This window comes from Hirundo rustica, chromosome 18 (assembly GCF_015227805.2).
Source record: "Hirundo rustica isolate bHirRus1 chromosome 18, bHirRus1.pri.v3, whole genome shotgun sequence".
Classification (NCBI taxonomy): Eukaryota; Metazoa; Chordata; class Aves; order Passeriformes; family Hirundinidae; genus Hirundo; species Hirundo rustica.
The window spans coordinates 4,903,721-4,925,268 of NC_053467.1; the positions used below are offsets into that span (position 1 = coordinate 4,903,721).

The window sequence follows — 21,548 nt, forward strand, 5'->3', positions numbered from 1 at the left end:
CTGGAGGGAGATGCACAACCCAAAATGTGCAGCCTCGTGCTTTTGACACCCAGGTGAGCAGCATTGCTGGGGCTTGTACTCCAGCTACACTAGCCATGCTGGAACTCAATTTTCATGCAATAATCCAAAATAATACACTGATATTGCAAATTATTTTATTCTGCCATGGTTTTTGAGGGGTTCGTGTTCCCCACCAGGCCTGTGGCCCTGTAGGCCCTTGGCTGTGTCTCAGCCCTCGTCGGATCCGGCCTCCAAAGCCACAACAGCCTTGTGCCAACACCTCCCGCACCGCGGTGGCCTCGGTGCGGTTCATCCCTGTACCTTCGAGCCGCTCCATGACACCTCTGAGGTCCCTGCGGGTCTTGCACAGGCCGGGCACGGCAATGAGTGAGGGAACCAGGCCTTGCGCAGGCACGTGGGTGCCAGGGGTGGGTTTGGTGGCGCGATGGCCGCTTTGGCGGTGTGTCCTGGGCGGTGTCTGTGGGGACAGGAGCCATGCGGGGGTCGCGGACCCGGCGATGGGGCGGTACAACCTCGCTCACGGCCCGGTCCCTGCAGAGCGGTAGCATGGCGGGGACTTTTGTCTGGCCTCAGGTGCGGCTGAGCCAATCACAGCTCGCCGGCGGTGAGCGACAGCCTTCCCGCCAATCATCAACAAGGGGCGCTACCGCCTGCGGCCAATCACCGCAGAGCAGACGTAGTGCTTCACCAATGGGCTCTAAGCGGTGAGGCAAGGCGCCTCGGAGTAGAGAGGCGGGGCAAACGGCAGAGTGGCAGGGCACTGTCCAATAGGAGACCGCGACTGCCTTTGAACCGGCCAATGAGGAGGCCGAATGTGGGCAGGGCTTGCGGTGTATATAACTGGTGCGGCGGTGCGGGCGGCGGCCGCAGTTGTCACCGGTAGCGGGAGGGTCGGTCGGCACGAGCTGCTTGGCCCCCGGGACCGTCACTGTACAGAGCCCTTCCCTTGCCGGCCCCTCCGCCATGACCACTACGGCTACGTTCTCGGGCATGGACCCCAATGGCAGGAACAGCTCCAGGTGTGCGGGGGCTCGAGGGCCGCTGGGACCCGGAGGGCGGTGGGTCTTGGGGTCCCGGGGAAGGCATGGCCGGAGCGGCTCCAGAGCGCTGCTAGGGCGCGGTGCTGGGGCGGGGGCTCCGTCCGGGCCGGGGCCGTGGGTGTGCGGTTCCTCCCGGCCTCTCCCGGGCGGGTTGGCCGGAGACGAGGGCGGCCGCACCAACCCGGACCGACTGCGGGGGCATCCCGGGGCCGCGCCGTGCCCGGGGGAGGGAGGTGCGGGAGCTGCCGAGACCCGCCCGGGCCGCTCGGTGCGGCCCCGCCGCCGAACAAAGAAGGGAGGCGACTCCCCGCCTCGCTGCGCAGCCACGGCGCGGGGGCGGGGGGCACCGCGCCCCTCCGCCCGCCTGCCTTTCCCTCATCGCCGCGGCCCCCGCGCCCCTCGGCCCCGCGGAGCCGCCGCGGGCTGGGTGGGGTCGGGCGGGGCCGGGCGGGCTCCATTGTCTGCGCTGCCCGGCTCCCCCTGCCCGCCCCGCGCCGCTCTGCCCGGGGGGCCCGTTCGGTCCGCGAGCTGCCGGTGCTCGGCGCCGGGCTCGCCCCTTCCCTGGGCCGCAGCCCCGCTCCCGGGGGCGACTCGGGGCTAGAAGGGGCGGGGGGGGGGGTGAAGCGGGGCCTGTCTGGAAACAAAGAAAACTTGGCAGGTTGGTGTGTAGGAGATGCAGAACGCTGGGTCGGGCACCCGCGGTCTCGGGAGTCACATCTGGAGAGGATCGTGTCGTTTTCCTCGCTATCGTGGCTTTTTTCTGAAAGATTTTGGCCTGACAAAGCGGATGCTTCCTGTTCCCTTTTGGCTTTTCTGCGTGCTTTTTAAAGCAAAAAAAAAAAAAAAAAAAAAATCTTTACAAAGCTTGTTTCCAAATCTTTTACCAGAGCTCTTGTTGGAGCTGTGGGTGGTTTTTCGGTGGACGTCATTGACTATCAGGTGGAATTTTAACAGCATTTCGTTGCTTGAAGTATTAAACGTGGCTTTCATAAAGCAGGTTACAGCATTTCGAGGCTATGTGAGGCTTCTAATAAAACCTGTCAGCCTTTACCTGGGGCTGGTAAAAGGGATTATTCCTTTTTAACAGTTTGAGTGATGGATATTTTTCCCCCTTCAGTTGCCTCTTCTGTTAATGTCATTAAGTCTGTCAGTGGAAACTGTTGTGCCCTTAAGAGAGTACTGGTTTCACTGGTCTGGTAAAAAGGAGATCTAAGATTTGGGAACAAGCTCTGCTTTGCACCTGTTCTTCAGATTAGTAACTGCAACACCTATAACTACGAAAATAAACCTTCTATACATTACCTCAGAGGGAAAAAAAAGATAAAGGAGCGATTCAAGACCATTACACTACATCTTGATTCAGAAAGGAGACAAAACAAGCCATAATAAAACATACTTTCTAGTCTGCTGGGATCCTCCCCATTAGCAGCTGAGCATTAGTAATTCTTAGAAAAAGAATTTTGTTAGGAAAAGTATTTTTCTGGTTGTGTAACAGTGAATATCCATGTCACACACCTTTAGGAATTTCCCTTGCCCTTGGGGTGTTTGGACTCTGTAGGCTGGAAAAGCGTTTTTGTGTTGCAGCTGGAATGTAACAGGCACAAATTCTCCCAAGATGTGAATTGTACAATTGGACACACTCTTTGTGTTGAATTCCCAGGTTTGGAGCATTAACAAGCTGGGTACTGTTTCCTGTTCTAACTTTGATTCTTTAAATTATTTGTTAAGAAGAGGAAGTGTGCACCATCCTTAGTTTGTCCTGATGTTCATTTTGGAGCACTGGCGGTGAAGAAGCCTGATGTTCTGTTGGTGTCCTCACTCTGGGAGTTTTGAAAGTTCTCACACACAGTTTTGTTCTCCTGGCTTTTGTCTGGCTTCTCCACTAACCCAAGATCTCCTGCTTATGAAAATAAGATCAGGCAGAGTTTATGTTTCAAGATTTATTTTGCTGCAGCTCTGCATTTAGGTTGAATTCTGCAGGCTGGAAAGCAGACTGCAATCAAGCTCTTCAAGTACTGAGCAGGCTTCTTTCATGTCTGAGAGCAGATTGTTAGATTTAGGTTACATATCTGGAGCTTTGTGCACGTGTCTCTCCTAATAATAGTCAACGCTGAGCTGTTTAATTTCACCTTTTACTTCTAGACCAGCAGCATGCTGCAGACTTGAAGGTGTTTTCCTGAGGAAACAAATCTAACTAAAGGCTGCAGCCCCCAGCCGTCAGTGGTGCAACCAGTCTTTTGGTTCAAACTTCAATCTTTGCTCTGCAGCTAGTTTGAACATTAATATTAACCTTCCCAGGGTACTCTTAAAAAGGCTGGAATTTGACATGCCCACGTAGTTATTTTTATTTTTTATTTGGCTCAGAGTGGTGGGAGCGGCCCTTGGTGATACTGGATGGAACAAGGGCACAAGAAGAGCGTGAGAGTATTTTATTTTTGTAAGTGCCATTGAAGAGCAGTGGAGATACAGTGCCAGGATGGAATTCTGGCAGGAGCTTACCTGGATAGTTGAAATGATGTGCTGGGAGTGCTGCTGGCTGCTGGCACGGGGTGTCAGGATGCCTCTCTCCACAGAGTGCTGCGTCCTCCCGGTGGCGGCTCCAACTTCTCCCTGGGCTTTGACGAGCCCAAAGAGCAACCTGTGAGGAGGAACAAAATGGCATCCAGCATCTTTGGAACTCCTGAGGAGAACCCACCTTCCTGGGCTAAAGCATCAGGTAAGGCTGTACTGCTTTGTTTCCATATCTGCTGACGGGCATTGATTCATTTTGTGGCTCAGCCTGATGCTGCTGGTGGCTGGTGTGGAAACCAGAGTTCCCTTCCTACTTGGTCCTTTGGGGTTATAAATTATGTCTGCTTGCCGAGAGTTGTTTATTTCTCATTAATTTCTTCCAGAAGGGTTTATGCAAGTGTTGGGCATGTTGCAAGCAGAAAATTGTATTTTGGATGCAATTTCTCTGAGTTAAGTCACACAAGTGGACTTGTGTCTTACTGTTTGGAGTAGCACTGATTGGTCCTGATTATTTAGAGGAATTTTAGCTTTGTGTTCTCACAGCTGGGTTTAAGCTTCCTTTTCTGCAGAGCACTGCCAGTATGGGTGGCCTTGGGACCCCAAACTCCCATCTGTTTAAATTACACCCTCACTGCATGGGATGCTGCAGACAATAATTTGTGAGTTGTTATCTAAAGGACCAGGGCTTTTTAGAATGGTAAAGCTCTAATTTCAAAGAAAAACCTCTCCCAAAGTACCCAAACCTGTGATTATTTATGATCTGCTTTCACATTAAGTTTATTTTGCTACCTGATTAGAATCAATCTCTCCTTATAGGGGCTAAGCCAGGTGAAACCAGAGACAGCTGTGAATCCTCTGGACCACAAAGAACAAACTCAACTGAGGCAAACTGTGGAGACTTTGTAGATCCCAAGGTCAGTACTTGACTACAAAGAGCCTGATAATGGACAATTCACCTCTGTGTGGGATTGATTTATCATGGATGTTCACACAGTTGGAAGCATTGTAGGATTTGAATCCTTTCTCTCAATTTTGTTTTTTTCTTGAAGGTTGCCCTTTCCATCTGATACTCTTCCAGTATGCTGAGGAAGGAAAGGCTGGATTTTTCACAAGGGCCACTTTGTAGAGCTCTTAACCCATCTCATTGCTGAGACAGTAATGAAGTGATGTGAAATCTAATTTCAGCTCTGTGTGTGATTGTGGGTTTAAACATCTCAGAAACAATAGTTACTGAAGCAAAGTCTGTGAGTCTGACAAAGAACTTGGTTTCACATCCCAGCAAATTCTTAGCTCAGTAGTATCAATGCTTGTTTTGTTTTAATAATACCATCGGGTGTGTTATTTTTTAGATAAATTCTTTACCTAGTAGCAATATGGACCATGATTTGTAGTGCTAATGGTGTTAAGTAAAATTTGCCAGATGTGTAATTACATTTAATGGGAAAAACAGGTTCTTTTGAAATGCAGTAAATTCAGTAAACAAACAGTAATTTGTCTGAACTTAGATCCCTAGGAATGTAAGATAGCCTTGTATTTGCATGAACAAAGTGGAAAAAAGATATCTTGTTTAAAACTCTCCATCCTTTGCTTTTCTGAAAAGAGCTGGGTAGGTAAATAAATATCTCAAACGTTGTGGCAGACACCTTTTATCTTAGGTTTTATTTTGGCAATTGGCATCAAGCACCGCAACCTATTTTTGTTATTAATTGTAGCTTTAAGTCACAAAACTGTGCTTTGCTACAAAAAATGTCTTGTTTCAATTTAGGAAATATAAGAAAGTTTGTCTTCTGTGGTATATTTTCAGCTATAAATTTAACTGTTTAGTCTAATTCATTCTGTGAGATTGTTTAAAATACTGTGGCTCTCAGCTTTGCAAACAGATTCTTCCCATGCAGAACACTTTCATTTTTTTCAGTAATTCAGCTGCAAACAGCCTGAGACTTAAGGTGATACATTTGTGTCAGTTTCTGTGCTTTTTTTTAAATCCCAATTTCTGCAGTTTCACTGTGTAATTAGCAATGTTAAATCTATGAAAGTTGATAAACCTGATGCCATTGAGGAGCCTAGGCTGCTGCTGGGAGACTCCCTTTCTTTGTGTCAAGCTGCAGCCTGCAAACAGATTCAGCATATAAAGAACTGTTTATGTAGTGAAGGAAACTTCATCAGGAAAAAAAAAAAGCTGATCTATGCTTCACAAATGAAGTTAAATACTCTGGACAGAACAAATGCTCTTGGCCTTGCCAACAGATAAATGTTTGGTGTTGCAAAGAGTTGCTCAGTAGAAAGCAGAGGACACTCAACTCCTGCTTGTTGCTGTCAGTGTAATTTTTTTGCCCTGCCTGCTGGGCAGTGGGAATATTCTGGATCCTGTCAGTGCTGCTTGATGTGGGTTGCTCTGTACAATAAAGCATTCTTACCCACCTCTGTCCTTCTCTGTAGGAATAACAAACGTGCCACATGTCATCAGGATTACTCCAATATCTATTTGAACTTCTAGAAGTATGTTAGGCAAATAAAGAACTGGTTAGGTTATTAGTCAGTCTGTAAGAAATGGTGCATTCAAACCCATGATTTCAATCTGCAGAATTATGAGTGCAGAACCCACTGTGCCACTCTGGGTTCTGTCCCTCAGAGCCTGTTCCTGCACTCAGAATGTGGTGCCACATAGAGCAGTCTGCCCAATCACCATGTCACACCGTGGAGGAGGATCCACTCCATGGGATAGGAAAATGCTTTGTGAAACATGAGGTGTAACATGTTCCTCTCTCTTTTCTAGGGAGGAGATGTTGGTGCTGAGATTTTTGGTGAGTAACTTCCTTGGACTCCTCTAGTAAAAGCCTGTTGCAGATGGCTTTGCAGCAGAAGAGCATGTAGGATCTATAAATGGTCATTTATTAGGAGAGAGGCGGCCTGGGGTTGTCCCTGGAACCCATCAGATCAACAGTGACCAGTTGCTTCAGTGGAGTTTGGGCATGGAGGGAAATGGTGCTGTTGCTCATCAGGGTAAAAAAGGAGAACATCCTGTTGGTTTATTTTGCCAGCAGCTGTTGGTGTCAAGATTTGTCTAAGTACTAGAAGGTCAGGTGGAGACTCTTGCAAAGGGTTCAGTGATTGAAAGGCCACGCTGCTGTTAAAGTTGCTTATAATTAAATAGGACAGTCAACATAAAGGATTTTATTTTAGCAGTTTCTTTCTTGCCCATTGTCTTCCCATACAGTAAACTCCACATTCACAGAAAGAATCAAACCCAGTTACTGCTTCTGCAAGTGTCTGCATTAACCAGCTCTTGACTTCCTGTTGCTTTTTAAATGCTGATTTTTACTAAGGAAGTTGATCTGCATACTGCAAATCTCCTGTAAACAGGCATTTCCCCTTCAAGTGCTTTTTCTAGCTCTGAGGCTGGAAATGTCTCCTTTGCAAGATTTGCTTGAGGAATATCTGACTTCCTGATGACAGGAATGTGTGTGTTGACTGCTGCTTTCCAAGTGCTACTTTCAACACCTAAGAGTGGTGGGACATCCCTGAGGCCATTAGCACCTCCACGTCCTGAAAAGACTTCGCTGGGAGGGGGGAGAGCTTTTCCAGAACATTTCCACTACCTCTGAGTGTATCTGTGCCAAAAATAAGTGTTGCCTTTCTAGCAGGCTGCTTCTAGTCCAACTGTACAGGCTCTAGGATTTCTTTCCCATGTCTGTCTGATCTTAATTAGCACTTGTAGGCATCTAGAGTTTATGCATTGAGTAGGAGGATGTGGTTTGCTAATACAAGAAAACTGCTCTGAGGGCTCTGCTGCTTTTCCTGGTGCTTGTTTAAACCAGCTCCCCACAGGGCAGAGGAGATCCCACAAACAGCAGGGAGGTGAGAAGGGCTGAGATGCCAGGAAGCAGAAGCAGGGTTGCCTGGGATCAGGACAGCTGGCTGAAATTCGGAGTGCAAAGTGGTATTCTTGACTTTTTTTAGAAGTTCACATTTTCACAGGTGTTGTATTTGTCTTTTGGTTTGTTTCTGGCAAGTGACAGTGAAGGAAGTTTGTATTAAAGGTAAGGTGAATCTATGCTGAGAGTAGTTAAAAATCAAGTCTTATGGAAGGTAACTGGGATTGTTTCCTGTTGTGGCCATGACTGAAAATGAAATTTTTAAAGGTGGCCAAGATGAAATAAAAATGGCAGTCGAAGGTTTGAATGTTAAACTTTTTACTGATGGTACTTAGGAAGGAGTAGAAATTAACGAGTCCTGGAAATGGTGTCTGTGGCAGATACCTGAACATCCTGATGGAGTGTTAAAGGAATTCCTACCGTTGATTGCTTTGGGTGTTGTAGCTCAGTGGAGCCCAGTCTTGCTGATCTGACTGTCACTCTCCTGGATTTTCCTGCTGTGGCATGGCAGACCTGGGCTGCTGAACATCCCACTGGTACACCTGTGACTTTGTACTGGCATTGTAGGGCTGTCTCTGGGTTTGGGAGGGAACAGTGAACACGCCTCCAAGCAAAAGCTGTCTGCTGACAAGTTCACAGTGCAACCAGATTCTTAATAGATTTCTATAATTAAAAATGTTTATTCCTTTGAATGTAGAAATTATTTTCTGTATGTAACTGATTATAAAACCCCAAGTATGTGTCAGGTTGGATGTGTATGTTTATTAATCAAGCCTGTCTAGGGTAAAAAAAAAACAACAAAACAAACACATTTCTTTTGCAGCAGGGCTCTCGTTTCTTCTTTGGGAGCTGTATTTCCTTTCTGGGCATCAGAGTTCCCAGTGGCTTGCAGTGCACTCAGCAGGGAGCTGTTTCAGGGTTTAGACCCTTTTTAAATAGGGAAGAGCTTTAATATTTTATCTTATCCTGTTGGTTTTACCACTTACCAGGTTGGCAAACTTACCTTGATTATGTGGGAAGTGCTAACGTGGCAGCTACACAAGGAGCTACAGAAACTTCCCCCAAAGCTTCCTGTCTTGGTAATTCTGGTTTCTTTTGTGATTTAGGGGCAGTGTGAGCTGAATGAATGTGAGCAGCTAAGGAGAATTAGACAGTGCCTGATTGAGTGTTAGCAGTGCCTGACTGTACATGACCCACAGGAAGGTGGAGCCTGGATCCTGCACAGTGCTGGGACTGTCCCCAGGCAGGGACATTCAGCACTTGCTGAGTCAGCAGACACTGGGACACAGCAGCTACAGGAGCTTTAGGCTTAAAATGTGGTGTTAACTGCTTGTTTCAGCTGTGCTGGGTTAGTGAGCACAGCAGAGAATCTGTAGTGGAGAATATTCCTGATTGCATGGGGACTGTGCTCAGGTGCCGGAGTTCTTTGAGATTATGGTAAGCGTGGATAGAGGGGGGTTTCAGTGGACACAAGTGAGGTTTTGGTGTTTCTGATAACATTTTACATTGACAAAAATAAACTGAGTTGACACAGAATGTGAGAAAAGCTGCTGCTGGGGGTAGGAAACGAATAGGAGGCAAAGGGTGGGACTTGGTAATTACCTTCAGGAAAAATGAGCTATGGGAGGTGATGCTGGAGGTGTTTTTATTCAGTGTCTTCATCCGTGACCTGAAAAAGGTAATGAACAGTGAAGTTTCCAATTTTGTTGGTGATAGTACCTCTTTCAAGTAGTCAAATTGTGCTGATGGTGGGAAAATCTCACTGCCAGGACTCAGCTAAATGAGGCAGGCAGGTATAAAGGCAGGATAATCCTTGTGTAAGCAAGTGGAAAGTAATGAATCTAGGGGGGGAAAGCCCCCAAAACTAAACCATGGCAGCCTTGTGTTCAGCTCTGTGCTGTGGTGCTCCCAGGATTTGCCTTGAGTGCTTCCCCTTGACATTGTTTGAGGTGTTTGGAGGCACCACCAAAATACTGAATGTCATCAGGGAGAGGATGGAAATTTACATCCTTTTTTCTGTAAACAATGGTGGTACCCCCATATCTTGAGTTGTAAAGAGTCCTTGACACATGAAGAGCAGGGGCTTGTAGTGGAGGTGACAGGGACGGTGAAGGGGAAGATGAAGGGGTGCAGTGGCTGCTCTGTGAGTTGAGATTGGGATAGTTGTGCCTGTTCAGTTTGAAGAGAAGGCTGGGGGAGGGAATTTGATCAAGATCTGCTAAATCATGAAGCTTAAGCTCAGTGTGCAGCAGTTCTCTGAATTCTCCCAACCCAGAATTAGTGATCATGAGAGGAAACAAAGGGGTCTGTTGGAAACAGGTGAGGTTCATCCTCATCCCCAATATCAGGAGCCTACTTGGTGCTGATTTTGGCCTTTGGCTCAGAACTGGTCATGATAATCTGTAAAAAAGTGAGATGCTGATGTACTTACTGTACTCAATTGTCAGCAATGCAGAAACATTAGTTGTTTGCTCCAGTATGTAAAGTGCTTCCTGTGAAGAATTCCTTCTGTGCTCTGTCTTCACTTGTGGTTGCTCAGAAGGATTTAAAAGAAACTATCACGTGCTCTCCAGGGAGTGTACAATCAGAGCCTCCCCATGCATGGCTGTTCCCTGGTGTGTCCTGTGTGAAGCCTCAGAAGTGTGTCAGATCCTTTTTCCTCCAGTTAGGAAATTTGGGATGCAGTTTGAGCTATTGATGGCTCTTCCATGACTCCCAGCACCTGCTCAGACCTGAGTGACAATGCCAGAGTCATGACGCTGACTGATTATATGTAGAAGAATATGTTATTATATTAAGCTGCTTTCCATCAAAAGAATGAATTGCTGGTGTCCCCTAATAGCAGCTGGGGGAATGTGGCTCTTGCTGAAGGCCTTAGATTTGATCTGAGAAACTTCTGAGGGCTGTCTGCCCTGCCAGTGGGTGATAGCATTGGAGGGTGTCTGTACCCCTGGACAAAACTGAGAGGAGCTGAGCTTCCGTCTGAGCCAGCCAAACATCTGGCTCTCATCATCCGCATCAAACACTTTAAAAGCTTCTTTTCTTCTAGAAAACACTGAGGCTGATGTAGAAGCTGCCCCAGGTCAGAGTGAAGAAAAGTCCCTGCCTGCTGCACCTGTTCCTAGCCCAGTAGCACCAGCACCTGCACCCTCCAGGAGAAATCCACCCGGTGGCAAGTCCAGCCTAGTGCTCGGTTAAACCTTCCCCTTCCTGACTGTTTTGAACTTGTGTCTGTTTTCTTTCCCCCATGCTTGTGATCTGCACAACTTGAGCCTGACTGTACATCTCAAATTTCTTTCATTAAAAAGAAGCACTTTATGTACTCCATCTTTTTTTGAAATATCAAGGGTTTTTTTCCACTTCTGTCCTGTGTTTCCCCCAGATCTACTGGAAGTGACATGAGTGTTTTCTAGTGATAGACTCGAGGGAAAGCTTTATGAAGTATTGTAATGTAATTTAAAGGAGAGTAGCTTGGTTCTAAGTGTGCTTAGAGGGTTTTTGTACTGAGATGTTTTTTTTTAGAACCCCTTAGCTTTACAAGGGTCTAGAATCCTGGTTAACCAGGCCAGCAAACAATCAGCAAGAGCAGTCCCTTCCTCCCCATGCGGGATTTAGGGATCTAAAAGGCTTCATTGACTGCATGTGGTAAATGCCTTGAGCCCTGCTGTGCCATATAAATCATTAAGTGGTTAATGTACACCATGCTGCCTTTAAAAACAATCTTGATACGGGACTACTGACACAGGGTCTGTGCCAAATAGAGGGCTGATGACCAGAGCCACCTGGCCTAGTGCTGGGAAGGGGCTGATTCAGACTTTATTCAGTAAAGGTGGAGTGGATCATATAAATAAGAATTACAGGGCATTTTTTTTTACAACTTGACTCAATGATGTGCATGATCATGCTGGTGCTTGACCATGAGGTGAAAATCTCATCCTTTAAAGTGTGTGTTGTAATTTCACAAAGCTGGATTGTTGCTTAAAAGTAAATAATATAGAAATTTTGAAGCAGTGCTTCCTGTGTGGGTTTTATTTCACGGGTTTGGTTTCGCTTTGTTCTCAGTTGTCCTTGTCTCAGCCAATCTGCCGTGCTCTAACAGAGTTCTTACACCTGGCTTGAGGTCACCATTTGCCATCTTCCCCTGAAGACAGACTCTCGTTTATCTCTTCATTTTGTCTTCTAGATCAGAGAACTGTGGAATATGGCTCGATACATATAATCTATTTTATCCAAAATACTAGGGTTTTTACTCAAGAAAATGGAGAAAAGTTTATTGTCCTCATTAAAAAGAAGAAAAAGGAGGACCCTAAAAAGGGAGGGGGTGGAATTGAGACCAAGCCATGAAGTTCTCTGCTGCCCAGTAAGCTACAGCAGAGGATCTGTATGGAGCTGCGGTGTGTGCTGGTGCCTTTTCCACCCTTCTGGAAGAACAGGTGCCTGAAAGCACCCTGGCTTTCCAGATCACTGCTGGAGAAGCCCTGCCCTGGGGTGCTGAACCTACCGAACTGGATTTGCCCTGACGTGCTCCTCCTTTCCACCATCCGGGAGGGTTCCCTGTAGCTGATGTGCACCATGCCCTGCACCGACTGCATAGAGAGCCACGGGGACTAACCCATAAATGAATATTTCCTTCGCAAGCCCCATGCCCGGGGGAACTTGTTAATGCTCCTTGATGGCTGCCGAGGCTCCACCGTGCTTCTTTCTCCTCGGGGCGGGGACCTGGCAGCCGCATCCCGGCCGCTGCGGGGTCCCGAGGAGTAGCTGGGGGCGGATTTTGTGGGCTTTTGCTTTTCTTCCTGCCGGCGCCCAGCCCCGTTCCCGGGCGGAGCTGCCCTCCAGCCGCGCCGCCCCTTCGTGCATATTCACGCGGTTCACACATGTGCACGGCCGCTCTCGCGTGTGCCGGGAGCGGCGAGCCGGGACCTGGCATCGGGATCGGGATCGCGATGGGCAGCGCGGCCGCGCCGCTGCGGGTGCTGGTGGACATGGACGGGGTCCTGGCCGACTTCGAGGGCGCGGTGCTGCGGGAGTTCCGCGCCCGCTTCCCGGCGGAGCCGCGCGTGGAGCTGGAGGAGCGCAGGGGTTTCTCGGTGCGGGAGCAGTACCGCAGCCTGCGGGAGGACCTGGCGGTGAGTGCGGCTGCGGGGCCAGCACACCCCCCCCCACCCCGCTGGGAAACCTTTCTCTGTCCGCCGGGCTGTGCAAAGCTCAGCGTGGGACCAGTGTTTTTTAAAAGCCCCCTCAATTACCTGCAGGGTTTTTTTTCCATGTGTACCTAGATGGGATTCGTTTAAGGACTATTCACTTAAACAATAAGTCATGTTTGTTTATGTAAGACAGTGACCAAATTTATGCCTGCTCACTGTATTTACAGGTTCCTAGTTCCAGGAACTTTTGACCATCAATAGTCATCGATCAGCTCTGGAGCCTGTGGAAATGCTGACTGGATTCATATTCTGTCTATCAGTCAGTGGCAGGAGCCTGTACTTCTCTGTAGGACAGGAGGGAAATGAAATTGTCATTTCTTTGCAGTGAAAAACTACCAGGCTCAGTACATGATATTAAAATGGGCAATAAACTTCTTAAGGAAAGTGTTCAGCACAGCCTGGATCAGCATCTGCTCCATTTTTTTACAGAGTCCTGTGGTGACCAGAAGGAAGGTGAAGTCTGGATTCACAGTATTTGTAATTTTGCTTTGCAAACCTCTCAGTTACTCATTTAGCCATTAGCAAACATTAAAAATGGCAGAAGTTTGCATGGATGGAAGGTGTTCCACCAGCTTTCTCCTGCTGTTCCTGATCTCTTACCTGCCGTGCACTTGGCTTGTCAGGGCATGCAGAGAGAATATGGATACAGGACTTCATTCTGTACAAACCCAGAAAGAACATATATAGTTCTGGTCCTGCTGTGGAGCTCTGTGAGCACGTGCAGAGTGTTCAGGGAGCTTTGAGTAAGTTGTTATTCTGCTGCAAAGCAAGAGCAAGAACATGAGTAGGTGAAGAAGACGGAATGGTTTGATGGCAGAATTCCCACACACGCGTCCCTCTGTGTTCCAGGCTGGTTATCCTTCTGGGAGAAGTCACTGATTATCAGTACACAAATTAAGGCTGCATGAAACACAAAATTAGAAATACTGTGAATCCAGACTTCATGCTTTCTTCTGGTCACTGCAGGACAGTCAGAAAGGAACTCTGTAAGGAAATGGAACAGATGCTGATCCAGGCTGTGCTGAACACTTTCTCTGAGAAGTTCATTGCTCATTTTAAGATCCTGTACTGGGTCTGGGGTTTTTTTGCTGCTAAGCAATTGCAATTCACAGTAATTTCACTCCTGTCCCATAGTGAGGTAAAGGCTCTTGCATCAGAGTGAGGGACAGGAGTGCTGATCCAGTCAGCATTTCCACAGGCTCCAAACTGCCAGAGTTCTGATCGATGACTATTGATGGTCAAAAGTTCCTGGAAGCAGAAACCTGTAAAATATAGTCATTAGACAAAAATTTGGCTATTACAGTGCAAAAACAAACATGACTTTTTTTTTTTTGTTTGAATGAGTTTTCCTTAGATTAATCCCATGGACACAAAAACAAACAAAAAGTTGCAGGTAATTCAAGGGGTCATGACTTTTTATTTTTTCTTTTTTTGGAAGGTCTGCAATGTGATCTATCAGAAAATTGCCTTTGTTCTATTTCTGGAATTCTCATTCCCTAATTTGGTTCGTGCTCATCCTGTTCCTCCCCAGACCTTAGGTGTGGCAATGAAATAACCAGATAACTGGTTTGGATCCCACGCACACCAGCAGTGGTAGAAAGCTCTTATCTTGCTGTTCTAGCCTGACTTCCTTAGGAAATTAGCTTTATGGAGCTGTGCTGTGTGTCTGTCTCCTTCAGCAATCTCTGGAGCTTTGGGCTGGTTTAGCTATGTTTGGCAGAACAATAAAGTTACAGTTTTAAAGATTTGAGGTTCCTTTGGGTTTTATGTAAATGCCACATACATCAATTTAAAAACAGAGCCTATGTTTGTTCTGCTATGGCTCTATAGAGTGTCCGTGGGATAGGAGAATCCCTGTGGAAAGTCTCTCTTTGGCTCCAGCTGCAGGGAAAGCTTTGGCAGGAGCCCGCAGCCCACGCAGGACAGTTTGTGGGGCCACGTGTCCATTGGGGGAAACTGAGCCTGCAGTTTGTCATACTGCAAGGAGGGGATCAGCTGGACACCAGGCTGTTTGTGGCAGGTGTCGGCTGTGTCTGTCCATAAACTTCCAGGGTGGGGGATATTCTTGTGACAGGGCCTGGGAAGTACTGTGGTGATGATTTATGCATCACCTCTTTCTGAGTGGTGTTTATGCTTAGTTGCTGCTGAGCAGCTGCCCCTTGAAACTTGAGCCATTACTTCATTTTTGTTTCTGTTTTGATTGCAAGTTGATCATTAATTTCACGCTGTAAATCCTTTTTATTTAGAAGTACTTCTAATCCATTTTATTTTGTTGAAGATTTTTTCACTGCACTTGCCTACCTGCCCTCCTGTGTGTGTGGCCATTTTCTTGGTGGGGATTTATCCCAATGCTTCCTGGCCCCAGGCAGTTTCAAGAAAAGGATTCAACATTCCCACCAGTGATAAAAATTTCTAGAATTATTTTTAAGTCCTGCAAATGGGAAAGCATAGGGACAGTTACAGTCCCTCTAGTTTTCTATTCAAATTGTTATCTTACTAATGGAAATGCTCAGCATTGGTGGCATGAAAATGAGGAAAGAAAATGGTTTTACCTTCTTTTTGTAGTCACTTTTTTTATGAGAGGAAATGGTTTTTGCTTCCAAGAGTCATCATATCAAATTTCTTTCCCCAACAAAGTCAGACTTTTTGTGACGTGGTGGAAACTTGCCAATTTCTGGTGTCTTGCTGTAGGATGAAAGAGCTTTCAGACAAGAGTTCCAAGTCTGTAATTCAATCTCCTTGGGAAGAGCTCCAGGGAATTGTTCCTGGGATCAGGGAGGCTTTGCATGGAAACAGAGATCCGGGCAGATTTGATTGCCACGTCTGAACCTAGACAGGCTCCTTAACCTCTCCTGATCAGCATGTGAAATCAGGCAGTGCTTCCAACTTTCTGCTGTTGATTTATGAGTATTTGTAGGTGGTGATAACTGAGTGAGCTTCAGGATCTGGGAGTCTGGTTTCATGCTGTCTCTTCCTCACTGCTGCTTAATTGAAATGGGTTTTTGTTCATGTTCCACTGGTGATACAGAGCAAGGAAACCTTCATCTGGATTCTAAAGAGCTGGACTCTTCTAAGCAAAGGCTGCAGCCTGCCTTTTAAGAATACTAAACAAGAATTAAGTTTTCCAGACTGTTCAGTGGCATGGGAATGTATGGCTTTAATGATTGTGGAAAAATGCTGCTTTGACAGCTCTGAAGTTCACTGTGTTACCCCAAGGAAGTTCAGATTCGTGTGTCTCAAGGTAAAGATATATTGGAAGCTTAACCTCTCTGTCTGAAGGTGAAACTTAGGCCTGGAAGGAGCCTCAGCCCTCAGTGCTGCTGTGGATCCTTTACCGTGATGGGATGTCAGATGAGGAAGGGGAAAACCCATCAGCTGTGACCTGCTGTGAAACACTCACTTCATACAGGCCACTGAACAGTCACCAGGCAGCAGTTCTTAAAATTAACTAACCAGAGCTGGATTCAAACCAGTAAGTTTCCTAATAATAAAAGGTGTGAAAATGTCTTATCAGTAAATTAAGAAGAAAAAGGACTGGAAAGACAGTCCTACCTGGAAATGGCCTTGGAAATACTGTTCTTCCTTTCAGAGATTAAAGATGCCACTGTACTGTATCACATGAAATACCTTTTTGTCCCATTTTTGGCTACATTAGCCTGGGATAACATTGTTCCTCCAGTAATCTTTCCTATTTACACTCACTTAAAAATTGTTCTACCTTTAGAGCTAACCTCTTTCACCACTTGTTTATCATGAATTTCCTCTCTGGTTCATGTGACATACCACCTGTCTGTATGGAAGGTGAGTTTACACCAAGAGCAGGTGCAGACACAAAAGGGATAAAGACCTTGATTGCAGAGCTCAGCCCTGTGCTGAGTCAGCCAGGTGAGGCACCCTCAAACCCTGCCCAGATGGGGTTCATGGGGTGCACAGGTCACCTCACAGAACCAAAAGTTCTTGGGGAAGCACAGGGATCACCTCTGAACTTCCTGTTGCAGTTTCAGACTCTTTGGAGCAGACTTTGCACCAGCCCATTACCTCAGGGGAACCTCTATCCAGGCTGAAGTCAAGGCCGCCTGCTCCTTCAACAATATTTTAAGTGGGTGATTGAAAATCAAAAAGCAGCAAAGACATGGAGCTTTCCCAGCACTCTCATCCTCATCCTTCCCTCTTGCTGAAGGGATTCCCCCAGGTGTGGCTGTGCTGGCCTGGCCATTGGCACAGTCACCTCTGTCCCCAGTTTGCTCTGTGTCTGCCAACCATCTCCGGTGAATTCCTGAGCCCTCAGCTAATCTCAGCCAAATGTGACAGAGGAGCAGAAGCCTCCAGCTCGTTCCTTTGGTTTTCACCAGAGTCAGCTGAAAGACACCTGCTGGGAAGGGGTGGGGTGGGAATTCTGCCTCCCTCAGCTCCCCCCCAGAGACTCCAGTGAGCTGGTTATGGGAGCAAAGCCAGGCCAGGGTCAGCTCTGCCTCCTCATGAGCCACCAGAAAGTGATTTCTCCTTGTGTGCCCAAGCTGGATCTTTCCCAGAACCCAAAGGTGAGAAATTTTATAATTCACTCCTGGGGGGAAGCACCAGGGGGTGACTGGAGAGTGCTGTGACAGAGCACAGCCACTGCTCATCGTTCTCTGTCTCCTGCAGGCCAAGGTAGCCAGTGTCTATGAGTCACCTGGCTTCTTCCTGGACTTGGATCCAGTTCCAGGAGCCCTGGAAGCTGTGCAGGAGATGCTCCAAATGCAGGAGTAAGGACATTTGGCACCCTGCAGCCCTTTTCCAGCACCTAACACACTTTGCCCTGACTGCTAACAAAGGCTGTTTCTTTACAGCACTGAAGTCTTCATTTGCACGAGCCCTCTCCGGAATTACGAGCACTGTGTCGTGGAAAAGGTGGGAAAGAATTGGTTTTATTGTCTTTAATGTTGCTTTTGCAAGGTCTTGCTGTTTCATACTACCCAAGTTAGGGCTACTCCTTTCTAAAGACAGTAGCTGCTCCAGCTAGCTGCCAGGCTTCCCTCAATCCCTATCTAAAGAATAGCTTCTCACACACCAAGCAGTAACTCAGGACAGGGAATCTCCAAGTGCCACATGGTGCCAGAATTACTGTGGAGCATGTGAGCCCTGGGCTCTCGGAGCTGGGCTGGGACCAGCTGTGTCAGCAGGTGACAGCAAAAGAACTGTTATAGTGTGGCCCACAGGACTGGGGTATTCCCAGGGGATTCCGCTCTGGAGAACCACCAACCAACAAAACCTACTTCAGTCTAAATCTGGAACCTGAAATGTCCCAAAAGAGGTCAGCGCTGTGTTGAGGAGGCTGTAGTGTTGGAATAAATCCTTTTTGCCCGTGGCATGAGAATGGAAGGGGGACTTTGGTCACTGGAATTACTTAGATGGGTACAACCCATGTGCTCTGGGCAAGCAGCCAGTGCTTCTCATAAACTCAACAGTGGGGCACAGCCAGGACAGTGCTGAGTGAAGGCTGTCACACAAACCAGTTTAATCAGCATCCTGGGCCACAGCCAGTCTCTGTGTGGGGATTCCTAGAAACAGATGAAGGTTTACAGGGGGAAGACATTTTTCTATTAGGGCTGGTCTGATGTCAGTGATCTGCAAACTGAGAGCACAGTGGGATTTTCTGCTATTCCTTGTCTCTGCAGTATAAGTGGGTAGAGAAACACTTGGGACCCAAGTTTGTGGAGCGGATCATTCTGACCCGAGACAAGACCATGGTGGCTGCTGACCTGCTGTTTGATGACAAGGACACCATCCAAGGTTTGAACAGCATTTGCATGGCTGGCTGCTGGCTGGGGAGCTGCCCCCCAGCTGATTCCAGCTTTCCCCCCCTTCCCACAGGCACGGAGCCAAACCCGAGCTGGGAGCACATCCTGTTCACCTGCTGCCACAACAGGCACATTCAGCTGCCGGCCCCACGCCGGCGCCTGCGCTCCTGGGCCGATGACTGGAAGGCCATCCTGGAAAGCAAGCGCAGGCAGTAGTGCCGGAAGAGAACCTTGTGCTCTTCCCACTGCCAGGAAACAACCAGCCCATCCCCTGCCATGCCCAGGAGGCACTGTCACTGCAGGGATCAACCATAGTAAGAAATGAGCTGCTCCTGTCAGACACAGTGCTCTGTGTTTCTGGAAGATTGCCTGCTCTGCACTCAGTTAATTGCTGTAGTGTTTTGGATGTTTGCTGTTGGAGAAGAGAAACTATCAACTACAAGCAGCTGTGGTTGGATTTTTGTGTCTTTGATCTCACTCCTTTTTGGTTTGTGCTGTCTGGGGGCAGAGGGGAGAGAAAAAGAGGAAGGTGGCTCTCAAATGGGAGCAGATCCAGTGTGGGCATCTATCAGCACTGGCCACAACAGTCAAACCTTTCAAATTTTACATATTTAGCTACTCTGGCTATTGGGTTTTGTCTTGCCTCACAGCTGATAAGAGACTAGGCTGGCTTCAATTTCTTAGCCTGTGTGCTTGAGTAAGAGTGGGCAAAGGCTGTCAGTTGCACGTAAAAATATTCATGAGCTCACACAGAACTGATTACACAGCATTTAAGTTAATGTTTTATTAACAGAAGGTTTTACAAGACAGCTGTTCTCATTAACCTTTTTTTTTTTTTTTTTCCTCACCAGTGGTAATGAAAGACAAACTTACCACTTAATTTATGGGGTAGCTACAGCCTGCCCCATGCAGTGATCCTCCAGCTTCCTGCCTGTGCCCTGATTAGAGGATACCATAACGAGTGCCACAGGGATGGAGAGATTGTGAACTGCCAGGGCAGGGAAACTCCCTTCTCTGCAGGAGGAATAAATTTCTGTGACATTTCAGTGACTTGAGCTGACACTTAGCATCACTTGTCACGGACACTGAAGGAGAGGTGCAGCACAACTAGCCAGGAACTGGAGTGGATATAATTTTGCCCAATAACCTGAGCAGAACACCCCTCATTGCTGGGAAGGCTTATTTGTGCAAGCTGGATGCTGAGCTACACTTGGCAAAGTACTTTCCAATGTGCAGCCATGACCTGCTTTATTTTAAATATTTGCTTGCAGGCTTAGCTGTGTGCTTGGCCCAGCTGCCATGTTAGTGCTGTTCCATCCTGTTTGTTAACACCAGCACTGGTGGGACCAACTCCCCTCTTTAATGCTGCTTTTGACCTGCTGAGCAGAAAGCCAGAACAGTGGGAAATTCCCCTCTCCACAGCCCTGCTCAGTCCTTGGGCAGAGGAATCCCCACTGCTGTGTGCTTGCTGAGGTTCCTGGCCTCCTCCACCTGTGGAGGGCTGCAGTAATCCTGCAGGAAGATGGATGCCAGGTTACTGAGGCGTGTGTTGGATGAGAGTGAGAAGCGGAGCATGCACTCCACCACGGGCAGTGCCGTGGTCTGCGCATGTGACCGCGGCGTCGTCAGGAACATCAGCGTGGTCACTGCCGACACCACGGTCTCCTCGTTGGAGCTGGACAGGCAGTTGATGATGGGCTCCACCCCGTTGGCCTCCAGGATGTACTCTTTGTTTGTTTTATCCAAGCACAGATTGCAAAGACCACCTGGAACAGCAAGAGAAAATAAGTGTCTGAGGTGAAGCAAATTCACTGCTCATCCTGTTTCTAACACTCAGATCTTCTGTATGGATGGAAAATTCTTAACAGTTCCCTAGGTCATGATTCTTTTTCTTTCCAACGATTTTCCACAAGTATGCTCCTCTTCCTGTGTATCATTAGAGGGCACTGTTACTGCTCTACATAACTACTTCCACAGAATGATTCCAGGAATGCTCACTCATCCCTAGTGGAAGACACAAGCCAGCACTTTATCGCAGATGCTATAGAAAGCCAGAGAATGGAGGTAACAGAGTTAGTAGCCAAGAAGCATGGAATGTTTGGAACTTGAAACTTTGAGATGCAGCCACAGACCTTAAAAATCAAATACACTTAGTATCATCACATACAACTACTCACAGCATCTGGCCCCTTAGCTTATGTTCAGATCATGAAAAATCACAGTAAGGCAGTTCCTCAAAAAATTTATTAAAAAATGTCAAGTAAGTATTCTAGAAGACAGGTTGCCAGTAGCAGAATGGTTACATGGATCTGTACAATGTACCTGGAAAAATCTATGTATTAATGACTGCTTCTCTACAGGGAGAGAATTCAGTAAAAAGTTAATCAGGTAGTGTTCAGGGAAAAAAAACAAACAAACAACCAACCAAACCACAGTCCTTTCCAGATAGTGTCTTCATTAAGCTCTGTAAGGACATGGAGGGTCATGCCTGCCTCTGACTTCTCTCCCATTCTGCACTACACGAGGCTTTATCAGCACACTGTGGGTTTGTTTTTGAAGCCCTGCGTGCATTTGGGGCGGATTAAGGACAAACCGAGCGCGGGGCGCGGTGCCCCGTGCGCAGGTGACAGCCGGGGGTGCTCGGGGCAGCCCTTACCCATGGCAAACTCCACGAGGGTCTCGTTGTCCTCGGTGAGCATATCGAGGAACAGATCCAGCACCTGCAGCTGCCGGAGATACTCGTAGTTGCTGGGATCGTAGGCGAAATTCGCCAGGTTCGCCAGCACCTGCTCCTTGGCCTCTGCAAGGAAAAAGGGTCGGGTGTGTGAGGAAACGCTCGACACGGAGAGGGGCGAGCGAGCAGCGGCGTTTGTTACCTGTGCTGTCCGTCACCTGGAACTCGGTGACGAGCGCCTGTAGGTACTCCAGCCGGCCCAGTTCCATCGCGGGACACCGCATCCGTTCGCTCGGGCAGAGTCGGCTCAGGGACCGGTGTACCAAGGAAAGGAGAGGAACCGGCCCCCTCAGCATCGCAGGAAGAACCCACCCGCCGCCATCTTGTGGGCGGGACAAGGCGGTACCGTCTCCCCTCAGGCGGGGCGGGAGCGGCCGCCA

General features: G+C 47.7%; 3 protein-coding genes across 5 annotated transcripts; 2 read left to right on the forward strand and 1 right to left on the reverse strand.

Annotated features, from left to right (window-relative positions):
* The first annotated feature begins 840 nt into the window (after positions 1 to 840).
* Positions 841 to 11,454, forward strand: JPT1 (Jupiter microtubule associated homolog 1). 2 transcript variants are annotated; one of them, XM_040081702.2, is made up of 5 exons: positions 841 to 1,040; positions 3,635 to 3,777; positions 4,389 to 4,486; positions 6,349 to 6,376; positions 10,497 to 11,454. In XM_040081702.2, exons 1-5 carry the CDS (start codon positions 985 to 987, stop codon positions 10,643 to 10,645), a joined length of 474 nt encoding a protein of 157 aa, XP_039937636.1. In that variant the 5' UTR covers positions 841 to 984; the 3' UTR covers positions 10,646 to 11,454. The 2 variants fall into 2 exon arrangements, with proteins under 2 accessions (XP_039937636.1, XP_039937635.1); XM_040081701.2 differs by having other exon boundaries at positions 863 to 1,040; positions 10,482 to 11,454.
* Positions 11,455 to 12,378: 924 nt separating this feature from the next.
* Positions 12,379 to 18,991, forward strand: NT5C (5', 3'-nucleotidase, cytosolic). 2 transcript variants are annotated; one of them, XM_040081963.1, is made up of 5 exons: positions 12,379 to 12,576; positions 17,299 to 17,399; positions 17,484 to 17,544; positions 18,312 to 18,426; positions 18,508 to 18,991. In XM_040081963.1, the coding sequence occupies exons 1-5, from the start codon at positions 12,394 to 12,396 to the stop codon at positions 18,648 to 18,650; spliced, it is 603 nt and encodes a 200-aa protein (XP_039937897.1). In that variant the 5' UTR covers positions 12,379 to 12,393; the 3' UTR covers positions 18,651 to 18,991. The 2 variants fall into 2 exon arrangements, with proteins under 2 accessions (XP_039937897.1, XP_039937896.1); XM_040081962.2 differs by lacking the exon at positions 12,379 to 12,576 and adding an exon at positions 15,268 to 17,195.
* A 212-nt stretch (positions 18,992 to 19,203) lies between these two features.
* On the reverse strand, positions 19,204 to 21,548 carry ARMC7 (armadillo repeat containing 7). The gene is made up of 3 exons (XM_040081961.2): positions 21,311 to 21,548; positions 21,091 to 21,234; positions 19,204 to 20,200 (listed from the first exon to the last, which is right to left on the reverse strand). Exons 1-3 carry the CDS (start codon positions 21,462 to 21,464, stop codon positions 19,863 to 19,865), a joined length of 636 nt encoding a protein of 211 aa, XP_039937895.1. The 5' UTR covers positions 21,465 to 21,548; the 3' UTR covers positions 19,204 to 19,862.